The sequence below is a fragment of the Nycticebus coucang genome, chromosome 17 (genome assembly GCF_027406575.1).
Source record: "Nycticebus coucang isolate mNycCou1 chromosome 17, mNycCou1.pri, whole genome shotgun sequence".
NCBI classification, from domain to species: domain Eukaryota; kingdom Metazoa; phylum Chordata; class Mammalia; order Primates; family Lorisidae; genus Nycticebus; species Nycticebus coucang.
The window spans coordinates 39,400,701-39,423,269 of NC_069796.1; the positions used below are offsets into that span (position 1 = coordinate 39,400,701).

The 22,569-nt window shown below is 42.0% G+C and overlaps 2 protein-coding genes across 4 annotated transcripts in view; one reads left to right on the forward strand and one right to left on the reverse strand.

Moving 5' to 3' along the window:
• On the reverse strand, nt 1-19,520 carry HARS1 (histidyl-tRNA synthetase 1). Of its 2 annotated transcripts, none has more exons than XM_053566614.1 (13): nt 19,276-19,520; nt 18,923-19,012; nt 9,492-9,611; nt 5,406-5,501; nt 4,649-4,774; nt 3,956-4,063; nt 3,722-3,820; nt 3,397-3,490; nt 3,035-3,162; nt 2,699-2,941; nt 1,372-1,488; nt 763-909; nt 1-418 (listed from the first exon to the last, which is right to left on the reverse strand). In XM_053566614.1, exons 1-13 carry the CDS (start codon nt 19,363-19,365, stop codon nt 347-349), a joined length of 1,530 nt encoding a protein of 509 aa, XP_053422589.1. In that variant the 5' UTR covers nt 19,366-19,520; the 3' UTR covers nt 1-346. The 2 variants fall into 2 exon arrangements, with proteins under 2 accessions (XP_053422589.1, XP_053422590.1); XM_053566615.1 differs by having other exon boundaries at nt 9,492-9,671; nt 19,276-19,324.
• The window catches only part of LOC128568756 (histidine--tRNA ligase, mitochondrial), a 10,315-nt gene continuing 7,255 nt past the window's right edge, over nt 19,510-22,569 (forward strand). For both annotated transcript variants that reach the window (XR_008375224.1, XM_053566616.1), the window contains exons 1-4: nt 19,510-19,805; nt 21,715-21,789; nt 22,071-22,190; nt 22,316-22,411. Coding sequence is in view for 1 of the 2 variants with exons in the window: in XM_053566616.1 (XP_053422591.1) it covers nt 19,698-19,805; nt 21,715-21,789; nt 22,071-22,190; nt 22,316-22,411 (399 nt within the window). In the remaining variant the exon portion in view is untranslated. The remainder of the gene's footprint in view (nt 19,806-21,714; nt 21,790-22,070; nt 22,191-22,315; nt 22,412-22,569) is intronic.

Sequence of the window (22,569 nt, forward strand, 5' to 3'; positions counted from 1 at the left end):
GTGGTTTAGGCATTTTATTGGCCCTTGGCAACTGGATGTAGGAAGGCATCCGTGGGGCCCAGCAGGTAAGACCATCTAGGGCCAGGTCCCTTATAGCCCAGGAGTACAGATTGGACTAACCTCCTGGGGCCATCTGTGGAAAATGGCCTAGTACCTGGCCATTTTTACCAGTAATTACCAATAAAATAACCATAATAAAAATTGTAAAGCCTCTGTTCTGACCACTTTTCAAGTCTTCCTGCTGGAACAGAAATGTGCAAAGGTTGTTAAAGTATGTATGCAGAGTTTTATCTTAGACTCAAGTAGCGCCAGTCCCACTTTCTTCCCTCCTGACAGTTTGCTCAGTTCAGCAGATGCAGAAGGGCTGGCTTGTTCTCCTTTTGATCTCCTCCACAAGGTCTTCTCTTCGGACATCCACCTGGAGGGAGGGGGTGGAGGGGTAGTGTAAGCATCTTCCACTCCACTGCTCCCTGAGTGCCTACTTCCTCCTCTAGTCATCAGGTTTGGCTCAGCTGGGAGCAGGAACCCAGACACCTCAGAGTAGACAGTGCTTCTTGGGAGAGCCAAAAAGACATAGGGTATGTGTGGGATGGAGATCTTACCTTGATCTTATCTATCAAGGCAAAAGGTTAAGTCCTTAGGTCCCTCATAAGTTGGTGCTAACATGAATGCCAGGCTTTTGCTCAGTTCTTGAATGGGCATGGACCTGCCAAGGTGGCATACATTCCCTGTCCCATAGCCTTTCTGCCCACCCCTCCTCACCTCTTCCCTGCTAGCCACTGAACGAAGCTTGATGACCCCATCCTTGAGCTCCTGCTCGCCAATGATGGCCACCAGTGGGATGCCTGCCTCCTCACAGTATTGCAACTGGTTCAGTAACTTAGGGTTCTTCTTGTAGATCAGTTCAGCCTGCAGGGGAACAGAAGATAAAGGCTGTCTTCTGCTGTCCTCAGAGACAACCTCTGGGGGGCCCAAGCTAGCACCTTGCTCTTTTTCTTTTTCTTTGAGACAGCTTCAAGCTCTCGCCCTGGGTAGAGTGCCACGGCATCACAGCTCACAGCAACCTCCAACTCCTGGGCTTTAGTGATTCTCTTGCTTCAGCCTCCCAAGTAGCTGGGACTACAGGCGCCCACCACAACGCCCAGCTATTTTTTGCTTGTAGTTGTCATTGTTGTTTAGCAGGCCCGGGCTGGATTCGAACTGGCCAGCTCTGGTGTATGTGGCTGGTGCCTTAGCTGGGTAAGCTATAGGCACCCAGCCAAGCACCTTGCTCTTAGCTCTACCCCACACAGGAGTCTCTGGGGTGAGCTTTTATTTAGTTTGTGCCCAGCATTCCCAAGTTTGCTGCCACCTTGGGCTTGCCTCCTGTACCTTGATCCCAGCATCCCACAGTTCTGAGACAAGCTTCAGTCTCTCCTCTAGCAGCTTCTTCTGTGCAGATGCCACAAGCACCTGTGTCTCTGTAGTCCGTACCTTCTCCTCCAAAGCCTAGGGAAGGGGCATGTAAGAGTCAGAGAGCTGGGCTAACACCTTCAAGGAGCAAACAGCAGGCTTTAGTTGGGATTTTGAGAGACCAGGTAAAACTTGGTGAACCCCATCAGTCTTCTTATCTAGTAATTGGGCATAAAGTAACTCTTAGAAGATATAAGAGATGAACTGACTTGTACATATGACTTGTCAGAATAAATAACCTAAGGAAAGAGAAAAGGTAGCTTATTTACAGTAACTTAAAGGTCATCTTCTAGTACCTTAGAGAGTCACCAGGTCACCCACGCAGAAGTAGTACTATGAGTCCACCCCAGGCAATCAGATCACCCTGGCAGTTCTAGTCCCTACTTACTATCTGTCTATTTATGAGACCATGTTCGTCATACTTAAGTTACAGGTACAACCCAGGGTATGTAAGGGAGAATCCTGTTACAGTTTGTCTTTTTCTGGAAAATTATTTTCATAGTACTTGCAACATAAGATGCCTATTAGAATAATGACCTCAAGTGGGAAACATAGGTGGTTTCCACCTTAGAGAAAAGGCATAGGGAATGGTAGGAAGGTTGCTAGAGTATTCCTCAGAGGATGAAATGCAACCAGCCATTTAAGAGCAGCAGCAAAAAGAAGGGCTTGACGCCGTTAAAGGCTTCCTTGGTGTTAATCTAGGCAGCCATTTGAGGGATCTCAGGGCTGCAGACACGTGCTTCTTACTTAAAAGACAATATTACAGAGTAGTTAGGGGCAAGAATTTAGAGTCAGACTGCCTGGATTCAAATTCTGATGTTGCCACTTATATATTTACAGCTTTGAGCTAATTACTTGACCTGCAGTGCTTCAGGTTCCACATCAAAGGGCTGTTGAATTACATTAGATAATTCATGAAACACTCTCCCCTGTAAACACAGTGTCTGGCACATGACAGCAAATTGTTAAGCCTTCTGTATCATGAAGATGATTTGGGTCTTGGATACACCAGCCTAGATTACTTACAGCTCAGAGGGAAGGAAGGACCCAGAGCAGAGGATTTCACTGAAAGAAAGATTAAGTATCTATTAAATTGGCCTGTAATGGGGTAGGAATCTGTGAAGGACAGCGATCATCTTTTCTCTTTTTTTCTGAGATGGTTCTTGCCCAAAACAGCAAGCTTGATCAGAGCTAGCTTGTGTGAAACCACCTGCTCAGACTGCCTCTGCAACCCCTAAGAACCTACCTCTAGTCTTTGCTCCACAATAGAAAAGATCCGCTCCACTCCAATGCTGAGCCCCACGCATGGTACCTTGCGCCCTTTGGGGTCAAACATGCCTACTAGCCCATCATAGCGCCCTCCAGCAGCCACACTGCCCACACCCAGGGCCTCTTCCCCTGTCTGGGCTGGGGTCTGTAGCAGCACTGCCTCATAGATCACCCCTGTATAGTAGTCCAGCCCTCGAGCAAGGCTCAGGTCAAAGGAGATCTGTGGAGACAAAGACAAGGTCAACAGCACATTACAATTAGAGACCTGAAGCCCCAGAACTCAGCCAGATCTCCCATCCCCAACTTGACTCACCTTGTCATTGATGCCAAACAGGGTTAGGTACTCAAAAAGCAGCTTCAGGTCTCTCAGGCCCTCCAAGGCCTGCTTATTTTGGGATAACTTAAGATCCTGGAGCAGCTGCTCCACCAGGGACACCCCACCTGGAAAGACAGATTTGTGAATAAGACTGACAAGAAAAAAAAGGTAGGGGGTCCCCCTTTTTGCCTAGACTTAAAACTGCACATGCATGTATGTGTGCACACACACTCTTTCCCATGTATGTGTATATATATATATATATATATACACACACACACACACACATCTTGAATAATTTTAACTTTAAGATTAAAGGGATTGGGATGCTGCTGGGGAGGCTGGGTTCAGCTCCTCACCATGCTGCTGGACATAGTCCCCAATTCGGTCAGCCACCTCTGGTGCAAGGCCCTTCTCTCCCACCATCTCATTCTTCACTTCTTCCCAGGACACCTGGGTAGAGAGATAATAGTCAGGGACCCCAGTGTAGCCTCCCCACCATACAGCAAGTGTGGACCTTCCCTAGGGAAAGGTTTTGGAGCAGTAGCCATCCTCTAACCTACATCTTGGGGCTCATCTTTCTCTGGTGGGCACAGAGGGAAGTACCTCTTTCTCCTAAACTTTTCCATTTCTCAAGGAAGAGTGGGACCTGGGAAAAGAGGAGTTAAGTGCTTGGGTTATTACCTTGTCCAGCTTGTCCACTGAGGAGCAGATGGTACGAAACTTGCTGTCAGGAACACCACAGATGGCAAACATCCCATCTAGGATACGCCTATCGTTTACCTGTGGGGACCCAATGCACAGTGAGGAGAGAATCTTCTATTCTTTACATGACCCTCAATAGCAGTCACTTGGGTTACTGGTCTCTCTGTGAGAGGCCAGACCCTACTTTACCCTTCCAGCCCCATGGGCTCTGACCTTGACCAGGAAGTCACCTATCTGAAGTGAACTCAGGATCTCGCACATGATCTTCAGGCACTCTGCATCAGGGATCAGGGGGTCAAACTGCCCAGCAATGTCAAAATCCTGCAGGAAGAAGGGTAGCTAGAGATCTCAGAGGGTCAACCTCCTTAAAAGAGGACTCCTGGGAGTTCTGCTCTCCATGTAGGCCTGTTTGAAACTCAAGCCACAGATATCCTTCACTGTCTATGTCTGACATCAGACCAGAGGAAAACCTCTGCATTTGGGGGCCTTTTGCAAGTCCTAGCTTTCTTTCTCATCTATTGGGCTATTCCTCTGTTTACTACCTCTTCATCATCATCTTCTTTAATTCTTCCTATTACTTTGGGGCAATTATATGGCCTTAGTGTTTAACCATTTTCTCTGATCCAGAAGCTCTGCCATCAGTCTGGATAATCTGGCCTCTCAAATCTAATTTCCTGATCCTATTCTGTGATCATATTATTGTAGTTTAATATAAAGTACAGTGGACTACAGTTTCTAGTCTTGATTTTGCCTTTCTTATCATTATGGTCACTTCACCTGTTCAATATCAAGTTTACTCATATGTAAAATGGAAAAGATTTTACTCTCCTCTGTTCTCCATGGTGCCACTTTAGCTTGAGGGAGCACCTGAGTTACTTATCCTATCCCATAATTTCCCACACTCACACACTGGTAGAATTCCCGGTATCGGCCTCGTGTCATGGCTGGGTTATCTCTCCGATATACCTTTGCTATGTGGTAGCGTTTAATGTTGGTGAGTTTATTCATTGCCAAATACCGTGCAAAAGGAACCTGATGACAAAGAATTAAGGAGAAAACTCCATCTGTCTCTGTCTGGAAGTTGATTATTAGCACCAACAGCAGTTGGGGTTTAACCCCTCCCAGGGCAAGTAAAACCACCTATAAGATTAACGGCATTTCTGGACATTAGAAAGAAATTAACTGTGCTACCAAGAGGAGCAGATGGAAGTTTCAAGAAAGAATTAAGTTTCCTTTCTCTTTGACAGTGTCTCTCCTGGACTATGTTGAACATGGCATGGGACTGAGAAGACTGGCTATGCACCAGAAAAAGGGAGATTTCTAAGCAGATGATCCTTTGTGTACCTTGGAGACAAAGGAAATGTGTTGTTGGTCTATTAAGGAGGATTTTGTCCCCTGGACAGGACAGGGGAGTGTTACAGAGTTGGAACTAATCCCTGACATAAAACTGAGGTTTCATTTAGGACTCAGAAGATTTCTAAGGTTATGCTATGTTTAGTCAAAGTTCCACTGCTGGTTTAGAAAAGTAATTCCTCTAACTGCTAAAGGCCTCATGTTTGATCCTCCAGCTATCTGCCTGTCCCTAAACCTGAGGCTAAAAATAGCTCCATCCAGGGGGTGTCAATCTAGCCAAAGTCTTAAGGGCCCAAATTTAGAAAGATACAGTGAGGTCATAGCGAAGGGATAGCAGCTCCCCACCCTGGTCCTTCAGGTCATAGATAAGCTTAGAATCTTCACCATATTTTCCGGTCAGTGTTTCCTGGAGAAAACAAAGAAATGTGGTAATAAATATAACAATTAAAAAAGGAACTTAAAAAAAAATATATTTCTAGGCTGAGCGCAGTGGCTCACGCCTGTAATCCTAGCACTCTGGGAGGCCAAGGTGGGTGGATTGCTTGAGCTTATGAGTTCAAGACTAGCCTGAGCAAGTCTCTCGTCTCTACTAAAAATAGAAAAACTGAGGCAAGAGGATTGCTTGAGCCTGAGTTGGAGGTTGGTGTGAGCTATGACACCCCAGGGCAACAGCTTGAGACTCTGTCTCAAAAAAAAAAAAAAAAAAAAAAAAACCAATTGTATTTCTATAGTAAAAGGAAAATTTGGAAATATAAACCTACCACTCTGACATGGCTGATTTCAACTCATCTACATTTTTCTGTGCTCTTTATCCCCTATCTTAGGTGTTTGATGTAGTTATAATCAAAAGGAAACACCAATTTTGTATTTTTTGCTTTTTCCATTTCCATTTTATGACTGAAGTATTACTTTTAAAAGATGTATAATATTCCAGCAGAAGCTCTGTACTTCACCTCCTCCCTAATGTTATACTGTTAGATGTTTAGGTTATCCCACTTTTTAAAAAGTTTTCATAACATTTCAACAAACATCCTTGGGCACATTGCATTTTCTGTTTTAAAAATATTTTTCTTGAGGATAAACTCCTAAAAGTGGGTTTATTAGAATGGTAAACATGTTTTGAACAATGCCAGAAGCCTGTCTTAAGAACATGACAGCAGTCCTTGCACTGTGTTATCTTTAATAGGCAATAATATATTTCACTTACCAGACTTGCAAAGATTGAAAAGCCTGAAATTTACCCGTGTATAAAATAAGAAACATTCATATACTGGTGTTACAAGCTGAATTATGTCCATTCATATCTTGAAGACCTAACTCCCAGTAACTTTAGAATGTGACTATTTGGAGATAGGTTCTTTAAACTAAAATGAAGTCATAAGTGTGTACTCTAATCCAATATGTTATTATAAGAAGGGAAAATTTATTTATTTATTTATTTAGCTATGTGAAAACCTAGTCATCTGTATGTGAGTCTTCGCTAGGTTTATTTATTCTGCATGAAAAATTGCAAATTTTAAGAATGTGAACTTTCAAAGATACAGCCCATTGATAAGAAAAGCTAAATGTTACTTTCTTTCTTTCTTTTTTTTTTGAGACAGTCTTACTCTCTTGCCCAAGCTAGAGTGCCATGGCATCAGCCCAGTTCACAGCAACCTCAAACTCCTGGGTTCAAGTAATTCTCCTGCTTCAGCCTCCCCAGTAGCTAAGACTACAGGTGACCACCACAACACAACATCCAGCTATTTTTTTTCTATTTTTAGTAGAGATGGGGTCTTGCTCTTGCTCAGGCTGGTCTTGAACTCCTAAGCCTGAGGAATCCTCCTGCCTTGGCCTCTCAGAGTGCTAGGATTACGGGCATGAGGCACCATGCCCGGCATAAATGTCACTTTTTAAAAAAATCATATGAACAATATGTACTTATTCAAAGTCCTCAGTAGTTAAGATCTCTAGATCCAGCTTTTGAGGCAAGGTAAGCAAGAGGGAAAAGCAAAATCAATCCATCAGAACTAGCCACAGTTCTTTCAACAATTCTGACTATTCCTTATTCCTTATTTTCATTTCACTTTTCACTTCCGTTGAGCACTGTGGAAAGGGCTGGAAGACTATCACAGATCACAGCTCAGCAACTTTAAAAAATTTTTAAATGCCAGCTAGAAAAGAAAAAAGAGAGGCAGCATTTTGAGCAAGAGTGGAGTAATGTTTGTCCAAAAGTAGCTGGTTGCTGCCCTGAATATGTGGGCTGGCATAAGTCTCTGCACCTTCTCCTTGGATTCACTTTTAAGAAGGGAAAATTTAGATAGAGAGGAAAAATGATGTGACAACAAAGAGAGACAATGGCCATTTAGAATCCATGGAGAAAGTCTTGGAATAGATCCTTTCCTCATGGTTATCAGAAGGAATCAAATCTGTCAACATGTTATTTTAGACCTATAGCTTCCAGAACTATGAGAAAATAAATTTCTGTTGTTTAGGCCACCTAGTCTGTGGTACTGTTTTTTTTTGTAGAGACAGAGTCTCACTTTACTGCCCTTGGTAGAGTGCCGTGGCGTCACACGGCTCACAGCAACCTCCAGCTCTTGGGCTTACGCGATTCTCTTGCCTCAGCCTCCCGAGCAGCTGGGACTACAGGCGCCAGCCACAATGCCCGGCTATTTTTTTTGTTGTTGTTGTTGCAGTTTGGCCGGGGCTGGGCTTGAACCTGCCACCCTCGGCATATGGGGCCGGTGCCCTATTCACTGAGCCACAGGCGCCACCCATCTGTGGTACTGTTAATGGCAATTCTAGCAAACTAGTATAGTAGGTAAAAATATTCCCATAAATATGTGTAATTATATATCTATGAAAAAGGAAACAGGTACTATATTAATGATGCAAGGAAACAAATTAACCTAATTTTCAAATAGCCATAGTCTGAAAGTAATAAAATAGGTCAGTGTGATAGAGGGAGAGGGCTACTTTATTTTATTTATTTATTTAGAGACAGAGTCTCATTATGTTGCCCTGGGTAGAGTGCTGTAGCATCACAGCTCACAGCAACCTCAAACTCTTGGGTTTAAGCAATTCTGTTGCCTCAGCCTTCCAAGTAGCTGGGACTACAGGCACCCACCACAATGCCCGGCTATTTTTTTTTGTTGTTGTCACTATGTTTTTAACAAGCCCTGGCCAGGTTCGAACCTGCCAGCCCTGGTGTATGTGGCCAGTGCCCCGACCACTACGGGTGCTGAGGTGAGAGTGCTACTTTAGACAAGGTAGTTGGAGAAGATTGTTTGAGAAGTGGCATTTTAGCTGAGCTCTGAAATTAAAATCTGTATTCTCTAATCTGACATAAGTCATGGAAATAGCTGGGGAAAAGGAGTTCAGGTAAAGGGAAGAGCAGGAGCAAGGGTCCTGGGGTAGATACATATTTAGTATGTCCCATGAATAGAGAGAAGACTGACTAGCATGATGGGCAAGAGAAAGAATAGCATTCGACTAGGAGAGAAAGTTAGTGGCCAGACCATAAAGGGTCTTATAAACTTAAGTAAAGAGTTTGGATTATATTATTATTGCAGTGGGTTTTAGCAGGGAATGTTGCAATCTGGTTTTGTTTTAGAGCAGTGGTTCTCAATCTTCCTAATGCCGGGACCCTTTAATACAGTTCCTCATGTTGTGATGACCCCCAACCATAAAATTATTTTCCTTCCTTACGCTGCGACGCTTTAATACAATTTCTTACATTGTGATGACCCCCAACCATAAAATTATTTTCATTTCTTATGCCGTGACCCTTTAGTACAGTAGCATTTAGTAGCAATGAAAATAATTTTATGGTTGGGGGTCACCACAACATGAGGAACTATATTAAAGGGTCGCAGCATTAGGAAGGTTGAGTTGATCATTGTTTTAGAGATCAGGTCTCACTATGTTGCCCAGGCCGGAGTGCAGTAACTATTCACAGGTGTGATCATAAAACAGCACAACCTCAAACTCCTGCTTCGGCCTGCTAAGTAGCTGGAAGTATAGGTTTGTGCCACCGCACCTGGATGCGATTTGGGTTTTAATAGCGAAGAACTAGAAACAACCACAAGATCCATCAATAGGAGACTGGTTACATATTTATATGTGCATATGTGTGCTCTGCATGTATCTAGAAAACGTCCCAAGTACAGGCATCATGAAATTTGATGTAGACAGAAGCCAGAACAACTTCTACTCCTAAAAAGGGCTCTCTTTTGTGAGCTGCTGGCCACAACCAAGATAAATAAAAGACAGGCCCTCTCCTTCTAAGCCAGTCCTGTCCATGTTCTCAGTGGAGAAAATACTGGGCTATGTCCACAAAGCCTTTGAGTCCTCACTTTCTTGTCATTCTCTGTTTTTCACTTACCCACTATTCCACCATGCAGTTTCCCCTCACCTTTAGTTCAAACACAGGTGTATCAATTACTTCTGCACCATGGCGCTTGAAGCAGCGGATGATTACATCAAACACCTTCTCCCGAACTGCCATCTGCCGGGGACTGTAGTCTCTTGTGCCCTTGGAGTCAAAATCAGCCAAAGACCCAGGGATGAGACTTTAAAACAAGAACAGTAAGATCTGGAAACATAAATGGTTAACCTCAACAATGAGGAAAGCGAATTTTGCCCTAAACCGATTTTCCTATAGGCCACTGAGTTGTAAAACAAGTACAAGTACTTCCTTATTAATTCCCACACCCATTTGCTACTCACCTTCTAAATTACACTCCCTTTTATATTTAGTTCTATTTTCTAGATTTCTTGGAACTCTTTTCTCTAAGCAGTTTATCTAAAAACTTTCTGGGATAACTAAACGTTTCCCTGTCTAATAGAAAACACCTATCTGATACCAGGCACATAACCAATACAGCCTGGCTCAATTATTTGATCCCCAATTTTTTTTTTTTTTTTTTGAGACCAAGCCTCAAGCTGTAGCCCTGGGTAGAGTGCCGTGGCATTAGCGCTCACAGCAATCTCCAACTCCCGGGCTTAAGTGATTCTCTTACCTCAGCCTCCCAAGTAGCTGGGACTACAGGCGCCCACCACAACACCTGGCTATTTTTTGGTTGTAGTTGTCATTGTTGTTTGGCAGGCCCAGGCTGGATTCGAACCCACCAGCTCTGGTGTATGTGGCTGACGTCTAAGCCGCTTGAGCTACAGGTGCCAAGCCCAACATAAATTTTCTTAAGTTCTAATTAATTCTGTTCTCTAATTTGTTCCTGATAACAGCCCTATGACATAGGCTTGGCAGACACATTTTATAGATGAATGACAGGATGTTGAGAAATTAAATCATTACCAAAGGACACTCTGCATATTTGTGGCAGTCAGGACCAGAATTTTGTTCTTTTTCCATGTCACAGCTTCTAGTCTGGAACTTTACCTACTCCAAAGTCTTTGGTTTTAGAACCTCTTTACATTCTTACTATTTATTAAGGACTCCAAAGTAGATTATACTTACCAATGTTTATAGTTATAGTTATATATATTTCTGTATCAGAAATTAAAATTGTAAAAAATTAAAAATATTCATTTAAAAAATAATAAATCCACTACTATTAACACATATAATATTCAAGGAAATATGTAACTATTTTCCAAAACAAAAAAGATTTAGTGAGGGGAGCGGCACTGATTTACATCTTTGGAAATCTTTCTGTCCTGCCTAATAGAAGATAGCTGGATTCTCACATGCTTTTCATATCCACTCTTTGATGGTATGTTGTGCTGGATGAACTATATGAAGAAAAATCTAACCTTACACAGATACACAGTTGTAAAAGGAGAAGTATTTTTTCTCTTTGCACATGTATTCTGACTAAGGGAGGAGTATGTGAATAAACTTTTCAGCTAACTGTGGATATTCTTTCCTACTATATCAAAATCCAACAAGTGGAAGTTTCTTAAAGATTCGTTGCAATGTGGAATCTGAAAACTATATCAATGAACTTTTCATACTGTTACATTAAAATCCATTAGTCTCTCACTTACATAAGGTATGCAGAGTAGTCAAATTCATAGGGACAGAAAATAACATAGTGCTCATGAGGTGCTGGGGCGGGGGCGGAATCCTGTTTAATGAGTATAGAGTTTCAATTTGGGATACAAAAAATTCCAAACATGGCTAGGGGTGATGGTTGTACAACAGTGTGAATATATTTCATGCTACTGAGTTGTACACTTAAAAAACATTAAAATGGTAAATTTTATATGATGTACATTTTTCCAAATAAAAAAATATTCATTACTTTATCTTGTACTTTGAAAGGATCCTTTGCCCATGAAAGATTTTATAACATCATACATTAGTCATTTGGAAAATATTAGTTCACTGATAATAGTTATATAACAACTGTTGATATATTTCATTATCAGAAAGCCGTATTTGTTAAAATCACCAAAAACCTCATCAGGAAAGTTTTTAAGTATTAACAAGCTGTCAAGTTGTTTCTAAAATTCTAACTTCTAAATCAGTGATTTTCAACCATCATACCTTGAACATTTTTATTTATTTTATTTTTATTTTTTTGAGACAGAGTCTCACTTTGTTGCCCTTGTTAGAGTGCCGTGGCCTCATAGCTCAAAGCAACCTCAAACTCTCAGGCTGAAGTGATCCTCTTGCCTCAGTTTTTCATTTTTAGTAGAGATGGGGGTCTCAAACTCCTGAGCTCAAGTGATCCACCCACCTAGGCCTCCTAGAGTGCTAGGATTACAGGCATGAACCACCACACCTAGCCTGAACATTTTTAAAGATCATTAATTAGGTTATTTTCAAAAGAAGTTCAAGACGTAGTAAGTATATTCTCTTTTTTACTCTTTTTTTGATCAACATAATTTATCTGCAAAAGTTTAACTATAGGCTCAAGTGTGCTATTAGAATAAAAAAAAGTTGGGGTGGCGCCTGTGGCTCAAGGAGTAGGGCGCCAGGCCCATATGCCGGAGGTGGCGGGTTCAAACCCAGCCCCGGCCAAAAAAAAAAAAAAAAAACCCACACACACAAAAAAAAAAACAGTAAAAAAGTTGAAAAATACTGTAAATGAATGCTTGAATTTTATCAATGGCAACAAATACCGTCAGATGCTTTCCTTGAGGTGACAAGTCTAATTTCGTTCATTTTTACAAAAAATGTCTGCCAAATACCATAACTGGTATTTGCAAGTCTGCAAAACCATAACTTATTTTTTAGTGGTTCATTCGAAAAGGATTGGTGCCCATAGCACAGTGGTTATGGTGCCAGCCACATACTCCGAGGCTGGGGGTTTTGAACCTGGTCAGGGCCAGGTAAACAATGACAACTGCAACAAAAAATAGCAGGCCGTTGTGGCAGGCGCCTGTAGTCCCAGCTATTTAGGCTGAGACAAGAGAATTGCTTAAGCCCAAGAGTTTGAGGTTGCTATGAGCTGTGAGGCCACTGCACTCTACCGAGGTCAACATAAAGAGTTTGAGGTTGCTATGAGCTGTGAGGCCAACTGCACTCTACCGAGGTCAACATAGTGAGACTCTGTCTCAAAAATGAAAAACAAAAAATAAAAACCGTGTTCTATGAAAAACGTAGCTAGTTCAGCTCACAACTGGAAGAATAGGATAAGCATTTCCCCTACCATGGAGTGCAATAGAAATGCTTTATGTGTACTTCCCATTTCATTACAGTGAATATTTAATGAGAGTACTCGTGTCAAAATTCAATAAAATTAATAGAGTCCTTGATTGTTTTTTTTAGCTTGACTATTGTTAGCGTATACAAAAGCTATTGACTTGTAAGTATTGATTTTGTATCCTGAGATGCTGCTGTATTCCTTGATCACTTCTAAGAGTTTTGAAGTTGAGTCCTTGGGATTTTCCAGGTATAGGATCGTATCATCAGCGAAGAGTGAGAGTTTGATCTCCTCTGACCCTATTTGGATACCCTTGATCACCTTCTCTTGCCTGATTGTGATGCCTAAGACTTCCATTACTATGTTGAATAGTAGTGGAGACAGTGGGCATCCTTGCCTCGGTCCTGATCTGAGTGGAAAGGGTTTCAATTTTACACCATTCAATATGATACTGGCTGTGGGTTTGCTGTAGATGGCCTCTATTAGTTTAAGAAATGTCCCTTCTATGCCAAAGAAGATGAAATATCTGGGAATTTACCTAACAAAGGATGTTAAAGATCTCTATAAAGAGAACTATGAAACTCTGAGAAAAGAAATAGCTGAAGATGTTAACAAATGGAAAAACATACCATGCTCATGGCTGGGAAGAATCAACATTGTTAAAATGTCCATACTACCCAAAGCAATCCACAGATTTAATGCAATCCCTATTAAAGCACCATTGTCATACTTTAAAGAACCTGAAAAAATAGTACTTCGTTTTATATGGAATCAGAAAAAACCTCGAATAGCAAACATATTACTCAGAAATAAGAACAAATCAGGAGGATATCACATTACCAGACTTCAGGCTATACTATAAATCTATAGTGATCAAAACAGCATGGTACTGGCACAAAAACAGAGAGGTAGATTTATGGAACAGAATAGAGGACCAAGAGATGAACCAGGCTATTGACTGTCATTTTATCTTCAACAAGCCTATCTAAAATATTCAGTGGGGGAAAGAGTCCCTATTTAACAAATGGTGCTGGGTGAACTGGCTGGCAACCTGTAGAAGACTGAAACTGGACCCCACCTTTCACCGTTAACACAAATTGATTCTCACTGGATAAAAGATTTAAACTTAAGACATGAAACTATAAAAATACTAGAAGAGAGTGTAGGGAAAACACTTGAAGAAATCGGCCTAGGAGAATATTTTATGAGGAGGACCCCCCTGCTCCCCGCAATTGAAGCAACGCCTAAAATACATTACTGGGATCTGATCAAACTAAAAAGCTCTTGCACGGCCAAGAGCACAGCAATAAAGCAAACAGACAACCTTCAAAATGGGAGAAGATTTTTGCAGATTATGCTTCTGACAAAGGTCTGATAACCAGAATCTACAGAGAACTCAAACTAATCAATAAGAAAAGAATAAATAACCCCATTTCTGTGTGGGCAAGAGACTTGAACAGAAATGTCTCTGATGAAGACCTGCACATGGCCTACAAACACATGAAGAAAATGCTCATCATCTTTAATTATCAGAGAAATGCAAATCAAAACCACTTTGAGATATCATCTAACTCCAGTAAGATTAGCTCTCATCACAAAAACCAAAACTACAGATTTGGCGAGGATGTGGAGAGAAGGGAATGCTTCTACACTGCTGGTGGGAATGTAAGCTAATAAGACCTTTTTGGAAAGAAGTTTGGAGAACACTCAAGGAACTAAAAGTAGACCTACCGTTCAATCCTGCAATTCCTCTACTAGGTATATACCCAGATGATCAAAAATTATTTTACAACAAAGACATTTGCACCAGAATGTTTACTGCAGCCCAATTCATAATAGCCAAGACATGGAAACAGCCCAAGTGCCCATCAACCCATGAATGGATTAACAAATTGTGGTATATGTACACCATGGAATACTATGCAGTCATAAAAAAGGATGGCGATTTCACATCCATGTTTACCTGGATGGAGCTGGAACATATTCTTCTTAGTAAAGTATCTCAAGAATGGGAAAAAAAGTATTCAATGTACTCAACACTACTATGAAATCAATATATAACCATCTATACATGCATATGAAAAATAAAACATAACCATGGTCCAGAAAGTTGAAGGAAAGAGAGAGAGGGGAGCGGAGGGGAGGGGGGATATAGGAGGAGGGAGGGTATTCGGGGGTACCTCATCTAATGTGCATGAGGCAATGGTACATTTCAAAACCATTAAGAAATGAGTATAGTTGTGATGGATATGTTATTTAGTTCAATGTAAGCACTTCACATTGTATATCGAAGCAGTACCCTGAGCCCCATAAATGCTTCAGTGTACAAAATTATGATTTAATAAAAAATAATTTAAAAAAAAGGATTCAATAAAATTAATTTTTACTATTTAATCAGAGACATTCTATCTTTTCTTTTCTTTTTTTGAGACAGAGTCTCACTATGTTGCCCTAGGTAGAGTGCTGTGGTGTCAAGCAAATTCTCTTGCCTCAGCCTCCCAAGTGGCTGGGACTACAGATGCCTGCCCCAAGGCCCGGCTATTTTGTTTGTTGCAGTTGTCATTGTCGATTAGCTGGCCTGGGCCTGGTTCAAACCCACCAACTTTGGTGTATGTGGCACCATAACCACTGTGCTAAGGGCGCTGAGCCTAATCAGAGACTTTCTAATTATTTATTTATTTATTTATTATTAATTTATAGCTGTGTACATTAATGCAATCATGGGGCAGAGGCATTCTATTTTTTTTCTTTTTGCCTTTTTTTTTTTTGGCCAGGGCTGGGTTTGAACCCTCCACCTCCGGTATATGGGGCCGGCGCCCTACTCCTTTGAACCATAGGTGCCGCCCATGGGACAGAGGCATTCTTAAGACTGAATTTTTTTTAACTGTTATCACATGGCAGTAAACATACAGGCTAATACAGTTTAGTGCCAGTTTTGATTCATACTAAAGCACCAGCAGTTCTACTCATCAGTGCTTTTGTACCTTTAGTACAAATGTCAACACAGTATAAAAGGCGGCGCCTGTGGCTCAGTGAGTAGGGCGCCGGCCCCATATGCAGAGGGTGGCGGGTTCAAACCCAGCCCAAGCCAAACTGCAACAAAAAAATAGCCGGGCGTTGTGGCGGGCGCCTGTGGTCCCAGCTGCTTAGGAGGCTGAGGCAGGAGAATCGTGTAAGCCCAAGAGTTACAGGTTGCTGTGAGCCGTGTGACGCCACAGCACTCTACCCGAGGGCGGTAAAGTGAGACTCTGTCTCTACAAAAAAAAAAAAAAAAGGCAAATAGCATTTTAGTATTATTAGAGTCTTGTCCCCACAATAGGAGGTTTTCTATTGTTAATATGAATTACAAATCAAGAAGTGTGTTGCAACAAACTAAAGTGGATATTAACTCTCCAACATAATTTTATTTACTTTTAACATATTATGGACATTTTCAAAGACACAATATAGAGAGTGGTATTATAGATTACCATGTATCCTTTACCCAGATGTAACCACTTGTTTTTCTTTTGTTTTTTAAGACAGAGTCTCATTCTGTCACCCTGGGTAGAGTGCAGTGGTGTCATCATAGCTCACAGCAACCTCAAACTCTTGGGCTCCAGCAATCCTCTTGCATTAGCATTAGCCTTCTGAGTGGCTGGGACTACAGGCGTGAGCCACTATGCCTGGCTACTTTTTCTGTATTTTTATTTATTTATTTATTTTTTTTGTAGAGACAGAGTCTTACTTTATGGCCCTTGCTAGAGTGCCATGGCATCACACAGCTCACAGCAACCTCCAACTCCTGGGCTTAAGCGATTCTCTTGCCTCAGCCTCCCGAGTACCTGGGACTACAGGCGCCCGCCACAACGCCCGGCTATTTTTTTTTTTTTTTTTTTGGTTGCAGTTCAGCCGGGGTTGGGCTTGAACCTGCCACCCTCAGTATATGGGGTCGTGCCTTACTGACTGAGCCACAGGCGCCGCCCCTTTTCTGTATTTTTAAATGAGATGAGGTCTTGCTCTTGCTCAGGCTGGTCTCGAACTCCTGAGCTCAAATAATTCACCACCTTGCCCTCCCAAAGTGCCAGGATTACAGGCATGAGCCAGTGCCCCATCCAACAGCTGCTATTATTATTTCATTTAAACTCCAACATTTTTTTCTAAAGTACAGGGTGGCTATAAAGTTCATGTGCAATTTAAAATAGCGTGCGATTTAAAATTGCACATGAACTTTATGGTCACCCCATATTTTTTTTTAGGGACAGAATCTCATTCTGTCACCCTTGGTAAAGTGCCGTGGCATCACAGCTCACAGAAACCTCAAACTCTTGGGCTTACATGATTCTCTTACCTCAGCCTCCAGAGTAGCTGGGACTATAAGCGCCTACCACAATGCCCGGCTATTTTCTGTTGCAGTTTGGCTGGGGCAGGGTTTGAACCTGCCACCCTTGGTATATGGGGCTGGCGCCCTACTCGCTAAGCCGCAGGCGCCGCCCAGTCAACCCTGTTATTTTAAAATCAATCCCAGACATCATATTTCTTCACCTATAAATAATTCAGTATAATTCTCTAATACATAAGGACTTAAAAAAAACCCCAAACTCTATAATACTTTTCTTATAACCAACAAAACTAACAACTCTTTGACATTATCTAATCCTAAGCCATGCTCAATTTTCCCTAATTGCCTCAATATCTTTTTATGGTTGGCTTATTTGATTCTAAATGAAGTCTTGTGTATTGTACTTGGCTGATATGTCTGTTAAATATATCTAGTTTTCTCTCTTTTTTAAAAACTGTCATTTATTTGTTGAGGAAATTGAGTCATTTGTCCTAAAATTTTTTTCAGGTTCTAAATTTGGCTAACAGTATCTTTGATGTGTAATTTAATATGTTCTTCCATTTCCAGTATTTCCTGTGAACTGACAGTTAATCTAAAAGCCTGATTAGATTCAGGTTCAATTTTACGTGGGAAGAATATTTCATAGATGGTGCTGTGTACTTCTTATTGCATCACATTAGCAGGAACATATCTGGTTGTCCTACTTTCAGTGATGTTAAGACTGATAATTGGATTTAGGTGAGGACGGGTTGATCTGTCATAAACGCCCCCATTAAGTTCTTCATCTAAGAGTTTGAATAATCATTGATTATCACTGCTTTGGGATTTTACCCTGTTTCTTGAACTCTTGAAAATGAGTTGTATATAAAAAGAAACAGCTCAATGAATTTAAATGTGTAAAGAATTGATCTTAACATAAGGAAGAGAATCTCCCCTCTTTTTTGGAATTCTAATTTCAAATACTTATTAAATACAATTGTCCCTAGGTATCTGAGAGGGATTGGTTCCAGGACCCCTATGGATACCACAATCAAAGGATGCTCAAGTCCCTTATATAAAATGGCATATTATTTGGATACCCTCCCATATACTTTAAATCATCTCTGCATTACTTATAATACCTAATATAAATCTTTTTATTATTGTATTGAGTTAAAAAAAATGTTGCTTTTTCTCCCAGAATGCAAGTAGGCACCTAGCTCTACTAAAAACAGAAAAATTAACTGGGCATATTGGCATGTGCCTTTAGTGCCAGCTGCTCTGGAGACTGAGGTCTAAGGATTGACTGAGCCCAGGAGTTTGAGGTTGCTGTGAGCTGTGACGCCATGGCTACCCAGAGCAACAGCTTGAGACTCTCACAAACAAACAAAAAAAATCCATATTCTACCTGGACCCTACCTTCCTCACACTCTTCTCTGGCTATCTCCTACTTTATCTGTTAGGTCATTTAGTATATCAGTTCCTTAGTGAGGCTTTCTCAGATCCACCCTCCCCCAGTTCTCCCTTATTTCTCTCAGAACATAGTTGCTAATTTATATCATTTATCATAATTTGTAATTACATATCCATGTGTGGGATTATTTGTTCTAAGTTTATCTCCTTTAGTAGAATGTAGGCTCCCTGAGGGCACACTTTATTTATATTCAGTGATAGAGACATAGTAAGCATTCAGTAAATGAAAGGAGTAACAGCAACGGGCCAACTCCCCTGATCATCCAGCTGACCTGGTTTTTGCCATCACTAATACCATCCCAGAATGACTCAGGAAGAGTCCAATCCAGCCCAGTGACCTGAGCAATCGTCGTTTTCTGCAATATTTCAGATCTTTTCCAATGATCTGGTTCAGGCAAGCAGACATATGTACCTTTGTGAATGGAATTACAGACCCTCTCAGAGGCTCCGGAATGATATTACCTTGGGGGTTTTGAGCACAAACTTCTGTCTGCATTCATCGGGGCCCAGCTGTGCTTTTAGTTCCAGGAGTTTTGACACCTCCTCCTCGATCTGTGGAGGGAAAGAAAGAGCTGGGCTATCCATCTGTCACTCTCCTCCCTCCCCAAGCATACATTCAGTATTCCGCCCTCATCATGATCTGTGGAAGATCTTCTGCTAGGGCCTAGCTTTGCTTATCTCAGGAACCCACCCGGGATACCGCCCCACCCAGCTCATCCTCTTCCCTGCCAGTCCAGTTCCATCCCCCCATGTCCAGACCACTCTAGCTTTATGTCCTCCTCGCCTTGGCCCCCTCCCTGCCACTTTGGTCGCACCTGCTCGGAGCTAGCCTTCTGCTGCTTGAGACCCCGCACACGCTCTCCCTGAGCTCTCACTAGCTCCTCCAGCGCCGCACGTTCAGCCATTCTGCCCGCCGAACCTGACTACTGCCTAGACCGGCGGTGGTAGCCTCTGCCCGGATGACTTCCGGCTATCGAGTCGCGGCCCAGCATGCCTAGAGAGCCCTCATCGAATACAAACACGACTTCCGGCAGCTATCGGAAGTGCCTGAGCTGCCTGCAAAGGAACCCTGGGAATTTCAGAGATCAGACTTCTGCATTTGTAAGGTGCACAAAAGCTGGGATAGTGCTCAGACTTCAGCGATACAGCAGTCTGCGCCTTTCCTGGGGTCCATTCTAACCTGCCTCATTCCCAGGCCTTTGGCTCCTGTCCCACAAAGCCGGCGTCTTGCTGCGGGATGCCCCAGCTAGGACTCCTGCCCAGGAGGGCCTGGGTTACCCTGCTCAGCCAGTTCCTGCGACCGTCCTGCACTTTTTTCCCTGGGGCGGTCCATTGTCATAGCCAGGTGAGCAATATTCAAATAGCTCCAGTCTGTCTCGGCTGGGCCTCCAGGTGCGAAAGCTTGGACTCGTAGCCTGTATTCCAGTAGTATTTTTATTGAGTGCCTACTATGTACCCTCATTGAACTAAGCGTTTTGGATGCTTTGTCTCATAATCCTTACAGAAATCTTGAAAGGCTAGGGTTTTTCTTTTCACTTTACAATTGAAGAAACGGAGGCTGCAAGGGTAAATGACTTATCTATTGATCATAGTAAGGGAGTATTTTATTTATTTATTTATTTTTGAGACAGAGCCTCACTTTGTCGCCCTCGGTAGAGTGCCGTAGCATCATAACTCACAGCAACCTCAGACTCTGGGACTCAAGCGATCCTCTTGCCTCAGCCTCCCAAGTGGCTGGGACTACTGGCACCCTCCACAACCCCCAGCTATTTTTTTAGAGACGGGATCGATCTTGCTCTTGCCACATGTCTCAGCTTCCCATAGGGCTGGGATTACAGGCCTGAGCCACCGCGCCCGGCCCCTTGGGAGTATTTTAATACAGATCCACACCCCTTTATCTGAAACTCTTTGAGTCAAACATAATGTTATACATATTTTAAGCAGAATATATCAACATTTCCACTAAATTGAGATGGCTGCAGACTATAAGAGAGCTCACATTAAAATTTATCCCCCAAATGGGGCGGCGCCTGTGGCTCAAAGGAGTAGGGCGTCGGCCCCATATGCTGGAGATGGCGGGTTCAAACCCAGCTATGGCCAAAAACTGCAAAAAAAAAAAATTATCCCAAAAATGAATTTCAAAAAAATTTTTTCAGATTTCAGAGATTTTTTTGATTTTGGAATTGTAGATAAAGGATTGTAAACTTGAACATCTCTTCAGGGAGAAAATTGATATAGTATAGAATTACTACACCCTCTATTTCTGGAAGAGCATACAGTCTACTGTTTGTAAAGTCACTGATTCTGTTTTGTTTTGCTTGGGAAAGACTCTGTTGTCCTCTTAGCAGATGTTTTGTGCTGTCATAAACAAGATCTTTTATTAATATTCAGTCTCCCAGCATCTTACCAGACTTGAGGTTTTTTTGTTTGTTTGTTTTGGGTTGTTTTTTGAGACATCTCACTCTGAGCAATGGGGAGAGTGCCATGGCATCCTGGCTCACAGCAACCTTAAATTCCTGGGCTCAGGTGATCCCCTTTTCTCAGCCTGCAGGGTAGCTGAGACTACAGGTGCCCACCACAATGCCTGGCTTGTTTTTCTATTTTTAGCCTTGCTTTTTGCTTAGGCTGGTCTGGAACTCCTGAGCTCAGGTCATCCACCTGCTCTGGCCTCCCCTAGAGTCCTGGGACTACAGGTGGGAACTACCACGCCTGGCCCCATCTTGAGTTTTTTATTTCAATAAGGAAATCCATTTTTTATTCCACAGGCTTGCTCTGTGTCCTTGGGCTGGTTCTCCTGTCTTCCAAGTTGCATTTTCCTTGTTTCCAAACCTGATAACCAGTGCTACCTTAAAAATTCTTTTTTTTTCTTTTCCATTTGAGTAGGAACAGAGAACTGCAGAAGATCATAATAATCTCTACCTCTAAATGGTTGGTGGTTGTAATGTTGGGTTATTCTGTGTGTTCATTTTTCTCAGGTGCTTACGCTTTTTGAGACATTTCAAAAATCCAAATATAGTAAGGAAGCTTTTGTAATGAAGATTTGATCTCATCATATATTCTACACGTATAATTGTATTATAGGTACAACATGGTTCTTGAGGGTAGAGCTGAGATTGGGATAGATGAAATAATATTCTGGCTTCCTGTTGCTCAGAGTTAAGAGTCTTTGCAGGTTGGTGATCCAGAGGGTCAGAGATGTCACAGGCCCTGCCAGTATCCAGAGAAGTCACATCTCATATTCCTTTTTCTGCCAGGTTGCAGAGGCAGTGTTAACATCCCAACTGAAACCACATCAAGAGAAACCAAATTTTATTATCAAGACCCCAAAGGTAATGCCTTTTGCCCACCTTACCCCATTTAGAGTTCCGTGATGGACTGATTTCTGCTCTGCTCATCTCTCTGAGCCATTTTAATGTCCTCTTAAGCTAAGTTAAAAAAAAACAAACAAAAAAACAAAAGCAAAACAACTACTATTCTTGCGATACTTGGTGGGTTCAGAGTCATCTGAAATCAGGAAATCTCAGCTCTAGTATAGGTGTAGTTCAACTCCTTGTCTTAAATGGATTTATTTTTTGTTTTTGTTTTCACTATGTCTCCTTCTGGTTTCTAGGGCACCAGGGATTTTAGTCCCCAGCAGATGGTTGTGAAGGAAAAAATTCTTGATTTGGTCATCAGTTGCTTTAAACGTCATGGAGCAAAGGGATTGGATACTCCCGCTTTTGAGCTAAAGGTAGGGGAGAAGAAAGATTGCCTTGAATCCCATTTCTTCACCTATTTTCAGTGTCTTATAGGGTTTCTCTTCTGTACTTTGGAGTCATCCTTTGAACTGTGGCTTTTTCTGTTTGACTCCTACAGGAAATGCTCACTGAGAAGTATGGAGAAGACTCTGGGCTCATTTATGATCTGAAGGATCAAGGCGGAGAGCTGTTGTCCCTTCGCTATGACCTTACTGTATCCTGGGTGCTGGAGCCTGATCTATTTCCAAGCTAGAGGGCTTTCTCTGACAAAAGGGAGGAGAATAACTCTGGTACTCCATAGATCTGTTGGTAGCAGCCATTACTTCCAGTTTCTCCCCGAAGTAATTCTGGAGACAATTCTGTCAATGGATC